We start from the raw sequence: 15,204 nt of genomic DNA, 5'->3' as shown, positions 1-15,204 counted from the left end.
AATAATTAACCCACTCCAATATCCTCCTGCTCCAAGCCCATCCCATAATATCTGATTTTCTTCCAGGTCCCTGCAGTCCTTGAACCTCCTGTGCCAAGGAGCTGCTCCAGAGGCCCCAGGATCTCTGAGCTCCGGGTGCAGCAATGACCTTTCCCAATTCCCCCCTGCACATCAGAGCTGCTGTGTGGAAAAAGAGGTTTCAAAGCAAAGCATGCACTGAAACCAGCCTGGATTAGCCCAGACAGTGCCAAATCTGGGCTGTGCTGGTCTGGGGGCTGCTGCTGGCTCCAAACTGGGACCTTCCAGGCTGGAATGGGACAAATCCCACAACTAAAAGTGTTTGGAGAATCTCCAGGGTCTGAGTGAGGGTAACAGGGAGTGGATAACCTTGAAAGGGGTGAAACCAGATGGACAGGGAGACCTTCAGAGGGCACTTCCAACTCTTCCATGATTCTAAAATGAATTCCAGCTCTTAATCTCCTCATTTCAGGCTTATTATTGCTGCTATTTCTGGAGAGTGGGTGAGTTTAGGTAATAATCTGTCTCCCACAGAAAAAAAAGCTTTGACAATATAATGTTCAAAAAAGCCCAAACCTCTGAATAACTCCTCAGGATCTGTCAGAGCTCAGCAGATGGGAGGGAGAGGGGCCATCCTCAGAGCTCCATGACGAGCAGAGCTCCTCACCTGTCCCAGGCTGCTGGGGGAGCCCCCAGAGAGGGTGGGCAGAGGGCAGAGCCGGGGCTGAGCACTTCGGGGGGCTCAGGGCAAGGAGAAACCAGCAAACCGTGCAATTACAGCTTGTTTTGCTGCAAAAGAACTTAACAGACCTGAAGTAATTTTATTAAGGTAATGGAAGTGCTGATGAGAATTCACAGTCTCTTCACACCCAGCCCGAGCCCGATTCACACCCTGCCCACGGCTCTGGGCACGGCGGAGCCGAGCAGCAGCAGCAGCTCCGTCCCGGGGGGGTCTCAGCCCCACATGGGCACCCCAGGCACGGGCACCCCCGCCCCACAGCCCCGGGATCTGTCCCGCACCCCCTGATTTGGGGGGGAACAGCCCCCCCCCCCCCATCCCACTGCTGCTCCCGGAGCCGCAGCGAGCCCGCTCCAATTAACGGCAATTAACATATGCAAACACGGCGTTAATTATGCAATAAAAACCTGTGTACCAGGTGTGCTACCGGCACCAGGAATGACAGCGACCACTTTTCCCAGGGGCTGGGAATACAAAGCCAATTTTGTGCCGGGCAAAAAGCAGATTGGGGCTGAGAAATGAAGTTTTGGGGTGTCACTGAATCTCCAGCACCATTCCGGACTAAACCACGGCCAAATCCCGGCTCTGCCCTGAGGGGTTTCACTCTCCTTGGCAGGTTCACCTTAAACCCAGCCCCGGGAGCGCGGCTTTAGGAGATGGAACCGCTCCTAAACCCAGGGAGCTCCGGGGAGGCTTTGGGGCGCCCGCTGCTCGTTGTCCCCTCTCCTCCGGCCCTGGCAGGGTCACACACGGCCCTGTGCCCCCCAGGGGACCCCCGGGCGGAGCAGGGGAGCAGCTCCCGGCAGAGCCGCACGGGCTCAGCGCAGTGATGGCTCCATCTGGCTTCCAGCGGCAGCAAAGGGAGCCCGAGCCCGGATCCGCCAGACTCCCCCCAGGACGCCCTCTGCACCCCCGGGATGCGAAAAATGTGTATTTTATGATTGGCTTTTCGCAAATATTAAAATATTATATAATAATATAATTAGAATTTTATATAATATATAATATATTTATATTATATGTTATATAATTGTGTATAATATATATTTATATTATATATAATTAATTATAATATAATATAATATAATATAATATAATATAATATAATATAATATAATATAATATAATATAATATAATATAATATATAATTAGAATGAATATTATATGCGTTGTGTTAGAAAGTAATGCTGCATTAATTCTCTTAAGTACTGTGGTAAATATAGTTTTAGGTTATAAAAAATGTTAAAATAGAAACTGTGCTATGTAGGATATTTTTTTAAAGAAAGGACTTGCAGTGAGGTAGCAGCCACAGGACACCTGAATCTTTCAGAGAAAAAGAATTTATTGCTCCATTATCAGGAGGGAACTTCTTCCCGCTTCGAAGGCACTGTTAGGATTCAGAGGAAGAAGTTGATGATGACCAGACAGAATCCCGTGTTTGAATGGAATTTATGCATCATGTATGAGGTGTATGAATATGCAACAGGCTGTTGTTTTTAAGGGTTAATCCTCTGTTAACGTGGGTCCTTTTTTGGGCTTGTGCTGCCCAGAAAGAGGTACCTGGATGTCCATAGCTCTCTGTATTTATTGTCTCATATTGTCCTAATTCAAATTGTCCAAATTATTATTACTCTGATTGTATTACTATTTTTATAAACATTTTATTACTATTAAACTTTTAAAATTTTAAAAAACCAAGTGATTGGCGTTTTTCACACTGGGGGTGCCTGACCTCACTGCCCCAGGGATGGGGAATCCCTGGGCACCCACAGATCCCCCCAGCACATTTTCTCTTTATATCCAACTAAATCCACCCTGTTCCAGTTTAAAGTCACCACCGTTTCTCCTGGCTTGAGGAAAAGCTTTTCTGTGTCACTTTTCCAAGGCCTGAGGCTGCCACAAGGAATTCTCCAGGCTGGACAGCCCCAGCTCCCCCAGCCTGAGGAAGGGAGAGGAGGAGGGAGCTGCAGAACCTCTCTCAGCTCCCTCAGAAGAACAGCAAAGGTTCTTCCAGCCCCCAACCACCTCCAGGGTCCCCTCTGGGTCTGCTCTGGCCCAGCCAGGTGTGCCCTGTCCCGGGATCCCCTCCTGGGGGTGTTTGTGTGCTCGGGAGGGCTCACAGGGAATCCTCTCCCTGCCCTGCCCAATCTGGGGTGCAGCCCAGGGATGCTGGGTTTGTGGGTGCTGTGGGAAATGGATTTGGAGAGAGTTTTTGGGGTTGGATAGGAGGTTTACATGGGATGTGTTTCTATGGAAACTTTGAGATAAGGAATGCCCCTCAGATGTCCCATCCTGGGTCAGAAAAGGGATGGCAGTCCAACAGGCTGCCAGCACCCACTGCCACCCCACATCCCAATTGTCACCCCCTGGCACCTCCAGTGTCACCACCCTGGCACCACCCTTCTCTGCAGGGCTGGGGGGAGACTTGGGATGGGGCGGGCAGGGAGGATGGGGTGGGGCTGGGATCTGGGGCAGGAGGAAAGCTCTGCTCCCTCTGCCACCCTACTACCATCCCTCAGGAGGAAAGCTCTGCTCCCTCTGCCACGTTCCCACCCTGTCCCTCAGCTCTGCTCCCTCTGCCACCCTACTACCATCCCTCAGGAGGAAAGCTCTGCTCCCTCTGCCACTCTCCCACTGTCCCTCAGGGGGAAAGCTCTGCTCCCTCTGCCATTTTCTCACCATCCCTCAGGGGGAAAGCTCTGCTCCCTCTGCCACGTTCCCACCCTGTCCCTCAGCTCTGCTCCCTCTGCCACGTTCCCACCCTGTCCCTCAGCTCTGCTCCCTCTGCCACCCTCCCACCCCATCCCTCCCTCAGGCACCCCGAGGTCCGGGCTGCTCCCTCTGTGCCCGGGTCTGCAGAGCTGAGCTGGCACATGGAGAGCACCTCTCCCCTGGCACTGCCCACCCTGGCACTGCCCTCAGGGTGGGCTGGGCACGGTGGTGCCTCCCTTCCCTCTGCTCTCCCCCACCCGGTTCCACTCTGACAGCCGCTGCTCCCCTGCCCTTCCCTGCACCCCAAATCCCCGCTCCCAGGGCCCTTCTTTCCCCACACCTCAGTGTTTGGGAATTTTCCCATCTTTGCCCCCAGCAATGGCCCTGACCTGCCCAAGTCACATCTTGGGGACGTCCTCACCTCTCCAGTCCAACCAGTTTGGCCAGGCAGGCGCTGGTGGCACGATGGCCACATGGGCCAGCAGGGCAGAGCTGGCATCCCTGGAGCTGCCAGGGCACTGGGCACCTTTCCCAGCTGCCACAGGAGGCTCTGCAGCCCTGGCAGGGCAGCAGGGGGCACTCAGAGATGCCCATGGGGACCTTCACCAGCAGCTGCCACCACTCCCCAGTGCCCATCTCCAGGAGCAGGGTGACCAGAAACGTGGGTGAGCACCAGGCACGGTGCCACTCCTGGGGCTGGGTCCCTGCTGGTGTCCCCAGGAGGGTGGCACCACCCTGTGGTGCTGGTGTCACTGTCACCCCTCCCCTCTCTCTGGGACACGTTTTTGGTCCTGAACGAGGAGCGCTGGTTACCCTGGCAACATGAGATGCTCTCCTCCAGACAGGGACAATATTTGGCAAGAATTGCTAAAAATACTCCTTAACTCAGCTGTTAGTGCTGAGTGCCACACGTGTCACCTCCCTGCTCCCCAGGGCTCCTTGGGTGCTGCTGCCGCTGCAGAGTGTCCCTGGTCACTCACCCTGCCTGGTGGGGCCCTGCCGGGTCCCAGAGCAGATTTGGCCCAGCACTGTCCCCTCCCCAGCCCAGCCAGCCTGGGGACAGAGCAGGGACAGCTGGTGGCATGTCCCACCCAAAGGGCCTGGGCAGCTCCCTGGGGAGGGACTGCAGGAGCTGCTGGGGAAGGTAAATGATTCCTTAGAGTTTAAATAGGTTTAAAACCGACTTTTTAAGGATTTTGCTGCTTTCCCTAATACCATTACAGCCTTCTCCATGGCAACCAGGGGAGGGGCTCAGACTTTGCTCGGGGCTGGGAGTTCATTGCTGGAGCTGCAGTGATGGGGGGATCCCACAGGGGTCCCCATGGCCAGGGACACGCTGGGAGGGAGCAGGACCCACAGCCAGGGCCCCAGGGTGCCTGGGGAGCTGTGGGCACATGGGGGGCCCGGGGTGCAGCTGCAGGGTCCCAGCAGCTCCTGCCACATCTGGAGCCCAGGCTGTCAGGGGCGTCTGGGGTGCAGACAGGCCTGGAGGAGCTGCCTCAAGGAGCTCTAAAGGTGGAGATGGGTCCAGCTCCTCCCTGCAGCACAGCCACTCTGGGGAGGGATTTCCTTATTTCCCCTCCTTATTTCCCCATTGCATCTCATTTGATATTTCCCTGGGGAGGGCTGCTGGAGGCAGGGATGGACCTGCTCCCAGCTGCAAGCAGGGCTTGTTTAAACTTTCCAACGAGGTTTTGTGGGTTTTGGCTGGCTGACCTGTGCTGGTTCAGCTCTTTTTAGCTTCCAGATTGATTACACCTTGTGTCAATATGTGCTCAGTGCCTATTAGTGGGTGCATGTATCCCTATGCCTCATTTCTCCCTCCTGATCTATAAATTCCCAGAAGACAGGATTAAAATAGAGGGGGAGGAGGATTCCACTCAGGGCCAAAAGGGAAGAGGGGAAGCAGAGCCTGTGGGAAAGTTTGTGTGGGCTTGGGTGGCAAGGCTGGAGCCTGGATTTGTCTCTCCAGCTCCTTTCCATGGGCATGGCAGTGCCTGGTGAGGAGCTGGGGAGGTGGCAGGCTCCCAGGGGAAGGGGCAAGGTGGGAGCATGGTGAGGTGCCCATGGTGTGGGAATGGTGGGGAGGGAATCCCTGCTCCTCCCAAAGCAGCCTGGGGGAACCAGGGCTGGGAAAAGCAACTGCAGGGCAGAGATTGCTGGTCCTGGATGTCAGTGGGGCCAGCCTGGTGCATCTCCAGGGAGGAGGGACAGGGGAAGGTTCAGCCATGGCTTTTCTATCTGGCCACAGGGCTCCTCTTGCTGGGGCTTTTTCTTTCTATTTCTTTCCTGGAAACTGGTAAAAGATTCCACAGAGCCGTGTTGGAGCCTGGTGGGGAAATAACCTGAGACACAGGATGAGGTCAGTGCCTCTCTGGGATGGTTTTGATGAGCTGCCAGGGCAGAGTGTCATCTGCCAGCCCTGGAGTATCACCCGCCCTCATCCCACTGCCTGGGGGCTGCCAGAGGAGCAGGGGACCCCCAGAGCCACCACCCCACCAGGGGGACCCTGCCTTTGCTCTCAGTTTCCCCTTGGGCACAGAAGCACTGGGCAGAGCAGGGTGGAGAGCTGCCAGCACCATCCCCACACCAGGCAAGACAGGAGGGAAAATGGGAAAATGCCCAGGAGGGGCTGAGGGTTCTGCCCCGAGGGTTTTAGTGCCACACAGGGAAGAGTTTTTCCCCTTTTCCCAATTCATTTCCCACTTGCATCACCATAAACCCTCGGGTGTTTCAGCCCATCCTGCACTAAGGCTGATCCCCAAACCTTCAATCCCTGTGTCCTGTGGATGCTCCAAGCCCCAGCGTGTGGTTGTTGCGTCCTGATGGAAAGTGAGGAGCCACTGCCAGGGCTCATCCCAGGGCATCCCCAGCACAGCAGGGCAGGGAGAGGTCAGTGCTGCTGCTCAGGAGCTCAGGGCACGGTGCTGGGACACCCTCTGAGATTGTCCCATTCCTCCCTCCAGGCTCAAAGCCCCCACAAACCCCATCTCTGGCAGGACCCCCCTCTGCAGGACCCCATCAGGCTCCTGGACATCTCGTTCTGTACCCTTGCCCCGAGCTGCCCTCAGGGCAGTCCCCAGGAGCCCGTCCCGCTGCCCGGGGCTCCAGCAGCAGTGGGGTTAAGCCCGGCCGGGCGGGTGCCTGGACAGGCGTCAAGGTGGTTGCTCCATCCATCCCTGCGCAGTGCGAGGGGCCGGAGAGCGGAGCGGGAGCCCTGCCCTGCCCTGCCCGCCGCCATGAGCGCAGGCAAAGGTGAGGCTGGAGCTGCCCCTCGGGCTGGGGGACACGCAGGGACCGGGGGGGACACGCTGGGGCTCTGCCCGGGCTCCAGGCACCCTTTGCTCTGCTCCTCCTCCGCTGCTAATCAGACATTTTGGGGGGTCCCGAGCTGCCTGGGAGGGCTACAGGGCAGAGCCCAAACGTGGATGGGAGTGCGGGGATGGGCAGGGACCGCGGCACCGGCACCGGGACCCTCCGGTGCCCAGCGAGTCCAGGGGCACCGGGGAGGAACGGGGACAGGGGTCTGGGGGCCTTTCCCATGAAAGCTCCCGCTGCAATATGGGGATGAATTTCGGGGGGTCCCTGCATCCGAGGGGTCACAGCTGTGCGGCAGTGGGGGGTGATCTTGGACCGTTTCCCAGGGGATCCAGCCTCTGGAAACCCCCGCAGCTGCAGGACCGGGACCGACCCCTTTATCCACCCCAGTCCCGGCGGTGTGGGCACCACCAAGGGGTCCCGGGGGGTCCCAAGGGGGGGGTCCCAAGGGGGTCCCAAGAGGGGTCCCCCAGAGCAGCCACAGCCCTGCACTGACGCTGTCCCCTCGGTCCCCAGCAGGCATCCCCCTCCTGCTCCCCCTGGCCCTGCTGCTGGCCAGGGCCTCGCAGCCCCTCGGTGGGGACCCCCCGAAGGACGGGGGGGACGGGGAGGGCCCGCGGTGCCCCAGCCCCTGCGCCTGCAGCCTGGACGATTACAGCGAGGAGCTGAACGTGTTCTGCAGCGGCCGCAACCTGAGCCGCCTGCCCGAGGACGTGCCCCACAACGCCAAAGCGCTGTGGCTGGACGGCAACAACTTCACGCTGCTGCCGGCCGCAGCCTTCAGGAATTTGTCAGCCCTGGACTTCCTGGACCTGCAGAGCAGCCAGCTGGGCTCCGTGGAGCAGCACGCCTTCCACGGGCTGCGCAGCCTCTACCACCTGCACCTGGAGCGCAACCGCCTCAGGCACCTGGCCCCGCACACCTTCCTGCACACGCAGAACCTCGTGTCCCTCAGCCTCAACAACAACCACTTCAGCAAGGTGGAGGAAGGGCTCTTTGCCGGGCTCTCCAACCTCTGGTACCTGAACCTGGGCTGGAACTCGCTGGTGGTGCTGCCTGACAAGGTGTTCCACGACCTGCCCAACCTGAGGGAGCTGATCCTGGCTGGCAACAAGCTGCCCTACCTCCAGCACCAGCTCTTCTGCAGCCTCACCGAGCTGAAGGAGCTGGACCTGAGCGGGAATGCGCTCAAGGGCATCAAGATCAACATCTTTGTCAAGCTGCAGAAGCTGCAGAAGCTGTACCTGAACCACAACCAGATCAACGCCATCGCCCCCCGTGCCTTCATGGGCATGAAGTCGCTGCGGTGGCTGGACCTGTCCCACAACCGCCTGGTCCAGCTCTACGAGGACACCTTCCTGGGGCTGCTGAGCCTGCACGTGCTGCGCCTCTCCACCAACTCCATCGCCGGCCTGAGGCCCAGGACCTTCAAGGACCTGCAGTTCCTGGAGGAGCTGCAGCTGGGCCACAACCGGATCCGGGGCCTGGCGGAAAGGACCTTCGAGGGGCTGGGCCAGCTGGAGGTGCTGAGCCTCAACAACAACCAGCTGCAGGACATCAGGGCCGGCGCCTTCCTGGGGTTGCACAACGTGGCCGTGATGCACTTGTCCGCCAACTGCATCAAGGTGCTGCCCGACTTTGTCTTCAAGGGGGTCACCAAGCTGCACAGCCTCCACCTGGAGCACAGCTGCGTGGGCAGGATCCGGGCCAACACCTTCTCCGGGCTCTCCAGCCTGCGGCGCCTCTTCCTGCAGCACAACAGCATCTCCCTGATCGAGGACCAGAGCTTCAGCGAACTGCACGAGCTCCTGGAGCTCGACCTGAAGCACAACAGGCTGAGCCACCTCTCGCCCCGGCTCTTCACGGGGCTGAGCAACCTGGAGTACCTCTTCCTCTCCTCCAACCAGCTCCTGGAGATCTCCCAGGACACCTTCAGCCCTCTCCAGAGACTCTTCTGGCTCGACCTGTCCCACAACCAGCTGGAGACACTGGACAACAGCGTCATCTCCCCCCTGGCCAACCTGCGGTACCTCAGCCTGAGGAACAACTCCCTGGAGACCTTCTCGGTGTCGTTCCTGTGCTCTCCCTTCGCCCTGGAGCAGCTGTGGCTGGGGGGCAACAACTGGCACTGCAACTGCTCCCTGAAGGGCCTGCGGGACTTCTCCCTGCAGCACCCGGCCGTGGTGCCGCGCTTCGTGCAGTCAGTGGCCGACGGGGACGACAGCCACGTCCCCATCTACACCTACAACAACCTCACCTGCCTGCAGCCCCCGGGCCTGGCGGGGCTGGACCTGCGGGACACTGCCCAGGAGAGCTTTGCTCACTGCTGAGCTGGGCTGGCCCTCCCAGGGACCTCATCCCGGCCCTGTGCCACCCCAGCCAGAGCACAGATTTGCCACCACCTCCAACAGCACCTGGCTCAGAAAGTGCTGGATGGGCACCAGCCCCCCTGGGCTTCAAACTGAGTATTTCAGTCCTTTCATATTTAAATAGCAGCCCCCAGGGCAGAGCATGGTTGCTCCCAGCTCCCAGCAGGAGAATCTCTGGATGGGGGAATGCTGCACCCCCAGCGCTGCAGCCACAGCAAGGGGCAGCCCTGCCCAGGCCAGGACTTTTACGAGACAAAACAAAGCGTTTTCCTGCCATGGAACAGGAAAAAAAGCCCCCCCGAGCTTAGGGAAGGGGCAGAGGACTTGCTGCAATGATTCCTTGCAGCAGCAGGTGTAAGCAGGGCACAGAAAGCCACTCGGTGCTCACCTGATAAATGGCAGCAGGCAAATAAACCTTTGGAGCTATTGCAACCCACCTTGTAAGTTATGTTTTTTCCAAAGCTCGTGCTGCCCACGGCCAGGATTTCTCCCCAGAGCCCCTCAGGGTGAGGGATTCAGGCTCCCAGGGGGCTCCCAGCATTGCCTGCAAGCCTTGGGGGGGTGGCTGTTCCCAGGGAGAGAGCAAGAAATGCCCAGCTATCCCACAGAAGCCAACAGCCCTGACAGATTGCAGCTACTGCCCAGCTCTCCAAATCCCAGATAAGTGTCCAAAGGTCAGACAAAATTTTCCTGGAAAATTGCCTGAGGGGATGAGGGGAAAGCTGCTCGGGTGTGGGTCCTTGTGCAGCGGGAGCAGGGCTGGGTGCTGCTCCTGCTCCTGCCTGCTGGAATCCAGTCTCCTCAGTGGAAATCCAGGATTTCCCTGTCTTCCCAAAACCCCAGTGAGGGGGAGTCCCAAAGGCAGAGAGGGAGGCAGGCAGGAGGGGCTCAGAGTCCAGGAGGGAGGGAGATGAGATGCAAGGCCACCACCTTCACTGCTTCCCCAGCTTAACTCAAGCCTGCAAGAGGAGGGCAGCTCCCATGGGAGCAGGAGTCCATGGGAAGAGGTGCAGGGAACAGGACACTGGGAAGTGAAAGGAGCAGGAACCAGCTGGGGACACAGAGGAACCCCAGGCTGGGGCTGGAGAACAGCTCCATGAAGGGCTGCCAGGGCTGGCTCACAGCAAGGCAAGGGACAGGCTGGATCCTGATGCTGTTATAGGAGACATTTAGCTGAATTCCAGCAAGGAAACCAGGGAACAGCAGGAAACACCTTGATGTATGTGAAGGGCCAAGACTCAGAGATACAGTGAGGTCTGAAGCCGTGGAAAAACAGAACTTTGCAGACGTGCATTTTAAGAAAAGGGTTTACTGCTTGTAACCTTGAAAAATATTCCTGAGTCACAGAAGCCCAGCAGGCCCAAGGGTTCCTTCCCAACATGGGAAGGATGGGATGCAGCTCCCAGACAGCTTCTGAAGGGGTTTGCTCAGCCCAGCCCAGGCTGTGCTGTGCCCTCATGGTCCATCAGGAACCAGGGAGCCGAGAATTCTGAGCTCAGGGCCTGGCCTGGCTCCAGATGGGAGCACCCAGCACGAGCCAGGCACTGAGGCAAGCCCTGTGTGATCCATCAGGCAGGGGCAGCAGGAGAAGGCAGCAGCACATGGAGCCATGATCCAGGTGGTCAGAGCCATGTGGGAATGCTCAGGGAAGAACAGCACTGGACTGCAGCTCGAGTCTCTCTGAGTCTGAAGGGATGTGGCTTCTTCCCTCTGGGACTGTCAGCAGCAGCAGGAATCTGTGCTCCTCCCTCACACCCCAGTTTGAGTTGAACAGTTCCTGCATCCCCTCCCCGCTGCTGGGGCTGCCAGTCTGGCACCAGTCCAGCTCCACACCCTCCTCAGGAGCTCCTCTGTGATGTATCCAAGATCTGCTGGGCAATGTGAGTCAGGGCAGGGAAGGCAGAGCTCTTGGGAAACTCTTGGATGAAGTCTCTGCCTTCTTCCAAGCTCTGGCTGAGCTGGGGGTCCAGGGGGACGCAGCCTGTGGGACAGGGAGGCAGAGTGAGAGCTCGCTCCCTGCAGGGCCCAGATGAGCAGCCAGGGATAAAACACACACTGCCACAGTTAACTCCAGGGAAAATGGTGGGGAAGAGCCACCACTGCCCTCCCTGGGCTCTCCAGGAGATCATTCTCACCTGCAACCACTTCCTCTGGCTCCAAGACCCCACCCCACCCTGGTGCTTCATGAGAGGGGCTCTCCCACCTGATCCCAGCCCTGTCCAGGGACAGGGCTCAGCCCTCAGCCCCCATTTCTCAGGAAGGTTCCAGACATTTCAACATGGCTCTCATGGAGCTCCAGGCCTGTTTACACTGTCACCATGATGTCAGCAGTCAGAGCAGGCTGCTGGCATCACCACCTCTTCCCTAGCAGGCCCAGGGGCCCACTGTGAGGAGTTTGGAGGGCAGAGAAGCAAAGCAAAAACCTCAGCTCAGCTCCCAGCCCACCTGCCCCTGGGATGTTCCTTCTCTGTGCTCAGCCCTCCCAGAGCACCATGAGACCAGCCCTGAGCAGAGCTGTGCTGCAGAGCCCACTCACCCAGGAAGGGCACCCCAGCATGCTTGGCCAGCTCCTCGCCTCCCCCTTTGGAGAAGATGTTTGTGCATTCCTGAGGGAGGAAGAGGAGTGAGTTAGGAAGGCCAGAGCCCTGTGTGACAGGGCAGGAGCTGCCACCCCTGAGCACGGCCAGCTCCCCTCTACCCTGCAGCCCCAGGCATTCCCTGTGCCCTGCCCCTCTCCTCAGCACAGCAGAGCCCAAAGCTGGCTCACAGCATCACCCTCGTGGCATTTCCCAATTCTCCACCCCAGCACCCCAAGGAAGGGCCCAGAGCAGCCCCAAGGCTGCACAGTAAGGTCAGGAGAGCTCACAGAGCAGTGGGGGCACACGAAGCCGCTCATGTTCTCCACGATGCCGAGGATGTGCAGCCCTGCCTTCCTGCAGAACGTCAGCTCCCGCCTCACATCCCCCACGGACACAGCCTGGGGGAACAGCAGCAGTTGGGGATCCCTCTGGCCACCCTGACTGTGTACAACAGGCATCCACAGACAGCCCTGTGCAAAGCTGGGGTGCATTTTCCCCTCTGCCAGGAAGTCCAGCCCCGTGTCCCACCTGAGGGGTTGTGACCAGGACTGCCCCGAGCAGCTGGTGGGGCCTCAAGGCCTCCACGGTGGAGATGTGCTCGTCAGACGTGCCCGGTGGCGTGTCCACGATGAGGAAGTCCAGCTCCCCCCAGGCCACGTCGGTGACAAACTGTTTGATCAAAGCTGTGGAAATAAAAGGGACAGATAAAAAACCCCAAACCACAACTGGCTTCAGCAGGTGGCTTGGGAGCCGTGGGACAGGGAGAGGGGACAAGGCTGTCTGTCAGCAAAACATGTGCTGCAGCTGCACTGTCCCCATCTGAGTGACTTCAAGCCATCCTTGTGGAACAGGAGCTTCATTCCCCCAAGGAATACCCTCTGCAGGAGGGCCCACAGGAGGTTCCCCCAGCAGCAAGCCCCGGTGTTACCGTTTTTCTTGGGTCCCCTCCACACCACAGCGTCGTCGGGCCGCTCCAGCAGGAAGCCGATGGACATGAGGGCAATGGCCTTGTCCTGGCCCACGAAGACGGGGACCCAGCCGCTGTCACACTGGTGCACAGCACTGTCCTGCACCCTCAGCATGCGTGGGATGCTGGGGCCACACAGGTCCACGTCCAGGATCCCCACCTGGGGACAGGCACAGCCCTTCAGGGCGGGCTCAGAGCCCCCGGCCACCCCGCTTCCACAACAGCCACGTTTGGAACACAAATGTTTAAATTTCATATCCCTCCTGACCTCCTGCTCCCCAAGGAGCATCCCCTGGCTGTTTCTAAGTGCTTTATACCAGAACCCAAGTGGCACAGGCTGCACAGAGCCTTTAAAAAGGTTGTCAGGGAATTCAGTCTGTCTCCTGCCCACACATTTCCTTTTTATCCCCATTTTAAGAGTCCTTGACCTCACCCACTTCACCCCACAGAGGGAGTGAGGGTGACACCACAAAGCAGCCAATTTATGTCCCAGTGCCAATTTCAACACTAAATATTGGGTGATTTAATAAAATAGACAAAAGAGAAATGAACTGCATTACCTGAACTGGATCACACTATCACAAATTGCATTTTCACAGAGAATCCACACACTGCCCACCAAGGACACCCACATGGAAAGGGTGGCCATAATCCAGCCCAGCTGAGGGCAGGAAAGGACAAGGCAGAGCTCAGCACCCCAAGGGCTCACTCACCCTCTTGCCAGCGTGCCGCAGCGCCAGGGCCAGCTCGGTGGAGAGGGTGCTCTTCCCAACGCCGCCCTTCCCCGACAGCACCAGCACGATGTGCCGCACCCCGGCCAGGTTGGCTCTCTCTGCAGGGGTACCACAGAGCCATGGGATATCCTCAGGGGGAGGGACCCCAGGGATCATCCAGGGCAGCTCCTGGCCCTGCACAGACCCCCAACAATCCCACCCTGGGCATCCCTGGAAGCACTATCCAAGCTCTCCTGGAGCTCTGGCAGCCTCAGGGCTGTGCCCATTCCCTGGGGAGCCTGGGCAGTGCCAGCATCCTCTGGGGGAAGAACCTTTCCTGATGCCCACCCTGACCCTCCAGCTATTCCCTGTCCCAGAGATCAGAGCTGCCCCTCAGAAGGAGCTGCAGCCCTGTTGAGTTCTGCCCTCAGTGTAAGGCAGCGGGAAAGAAGAGGTGGACATGCCACAGGGTTATTGTCATCAGAACGGGGACAAAGGCAACAATGGCAATAAACACCGTGTGTGGGGAGCAAAGGCTGGTCCAGATGACCTAAGTGGAAATTGGGCAGCACAGCAATAAACATGCACGGGGCTCGTGAGGCTCAGCAGGGCTATGACCCGAGGCTGATGGTGAGCTCAGGGTGAGCTCAGGCCCTTGGCGTTTCCTCCCTCCGTGCCACACCAGTCGCTTCCTGCCGGCCCCTGCTCCTCTCCGGCCCTCCCCGCATTCCCCGCTGTGCTGTCAGCACTCCCGGCTCTGCTTCGGGCTCAGCTCCCCGGAGCAGGAGCTGACGGGATCGGAGCCCCCGGCCCGGGGCAGCACAGGGGGCGGCCGGGCCGCTCCAGCCACAGCCAGCGAACGCCGCCCGCCCGCCCGGGGCCGGGTTCCGGGCACGGACTCAACGCGCCGGGGCTGGCCCACGCCGACGGCATGGAGCCCGCACGGACCATGGCAGAGCTCATCAGCAGCTCCGCCGACGGTAAAAGCCACGGGCCCGCAACGGGGAGGGGGGGAGAAGGGGCCCGGGGAGGGCAGCCGGGGCCCCACAGTGAGGCGCGCCCGGGACACCGCCCGGTGATAGCGGCAGCCCGCGCCGGGCCCGCTCACTCGGCGCTGTCTGCCGCCGGAGCCGGGCCCAGGCCTCGGGCAAGGCTCAGCGCCACCTCCCGATCAGCAGTGCCCGCTGCCTATGGGAGTCCGGCCCGGCCGGGCCCGGAGCGCCCCTCACCAGGAGTGGGGCCGAACACCGTGGCACCGGCTCGGCCCGAGCACCTCGGAACTCCGCGGAGCCGAGCCCCCCACTAGGCCTGGCCCTTCTGGCTGGGACGTCCCCCGAGAAGCGGGTAGGGCCCCCCAAGCCGAGACCCCAAATCCCGGTTCATCGCGGCCTCCCCGCTGCTCACCCCCAGCCGTCTCCTCCATGTTGCCTCCCCTCATCACCCGCTTCCGTCTTCCTCCGGCCCACGGCCCCTCTCCTCAGACTGACAGGTGCTGTGTCCAATCGCAAGCTGCATTTTCACCGGACAACCCGCCCTCCAGGGCTTTACAGCCAATCCGCTTCTCGAACTCCATACGCATCAGCCAATGGGCTTAGTGCTTTCCCTTCGCGAGCGGCCGCCCAATGGCGCCGCTCTCTGGCGATTGGCACACGGGGTACCCAATAGAGCCGGGCTCCCTCAGACCCCGCCTCCTTCGTCCCCCTCTGCCTGTGAGTGACAGAGGGTTCAGCAAATGGCGAAGGGGCGCGGCGCAGCCGCAGCCAATGGGCGTCCGGGGGCGGTGCCGGG

General features: G+C 59.5%; 2 protein-coding genes across 3 annotated transcripts; one reads left to right on the top strand and one right to left on the bottom strand.

Moving 5' to 3' along the window:
• Window positions 1–6,709: 6,709 nt before the first annotated feature.
• Window positions 6,710–9,118, top strand: IGFALS (insulin like growth factor binding protein acid labile subunit). Its single transcript, XM_066561122.1, has 2 exons — window positions 6,710–6,725; window positions 7,305–9,118. Exons 1-2 carry the CDS (start codon window positions 6,710–6,712, stop codon window positions 9,116–9,118), a joined length of 1,830 nt encoding a protein of 609 aa, XP_066417219.1.
• A 1,328-nt stretch (window positions 9,119–10,446) lies between these two features.
• Window positions 10,447–14,866, bottom strand: NUBP2 (NUBP iron-sulfur cluster assembly factor 2, cytosolic). 2 transcript variants are annotated; one of them, XM_066561236.1, is made up of 7 exons: window positions 14,821–14,866; window positions 13,417–13,535; window positions 12,665–12,863; window positions 12,265–12,419; window positions 12,024–12,134; window positions 11,694–11,763; window positions 10,447–11,138 (listed from the first exon to the last, which is right to left on the bottom strand). In XM_066561236.1, the coding sequence occupies exons 1-7, from the start codon at window positions 14,852–14,854 to the stop codon at window positions 10,996–10,998; spliced, it is 831 nt and encodes a 276-aa protein (XP_066417333.1). In that variant the 5' UTR covers window positions 14,855–14,866; the 3' UTR covers window positions 10,447–10,995. The 2 variants fall into 2 exon arrangements, with proteins under 2 accessions (XP_066417333.1, XP_066417334.1); XM_066561237.1 differs by lacking the exon at window positions 12,024–12,134.
• Window positions 14,867–15,204: the final 338 nt, after the last annotated feature.

This window comes from Molothrus aeneus, chromosome 16, assembly GCF_037042795.1.
Source record: "Molothrus aeneus isolate 106 chromosome 16, BPBGC_Maene_1.0, whole genome shotgun sequence".
Taxonomy (NCBI): Eukaryota; Metazoa; Chordata; class Aves; order Passeriformes; family Icteridae; genus Molothrus; species Molothrus aeneus.
The sequence above is the reverse complement of the archived record's forward strand: the minus strand, read 5'-3'. Positions and strand labels throughout refer to the sequence as shown.

Bases quoted from the DNA above. Each gene is read 5' to 3' on its own strand.
- NUBP2 (XM_066561236.1), bottom strand. From the start codon at position 14,854: ATGAGGGGAGGCAACATGGAGGAGACGGCTGGGG. The intron at 13,536-14,820 runs GTGAGCAGCGGG...GTACCCCTGCAG, and splicing joins CATGGAGGAGACGGCTGGGG to AGAGAGCCAACCTGGCCGGG. The intron at 12,864-13,416 runs GTGAGTGAGCCC...GCCTGTCCCCAG, and splicing joins TGCGGCACGCTGGCAAGAGG to GTGGGGATCCTGGACGTGGA.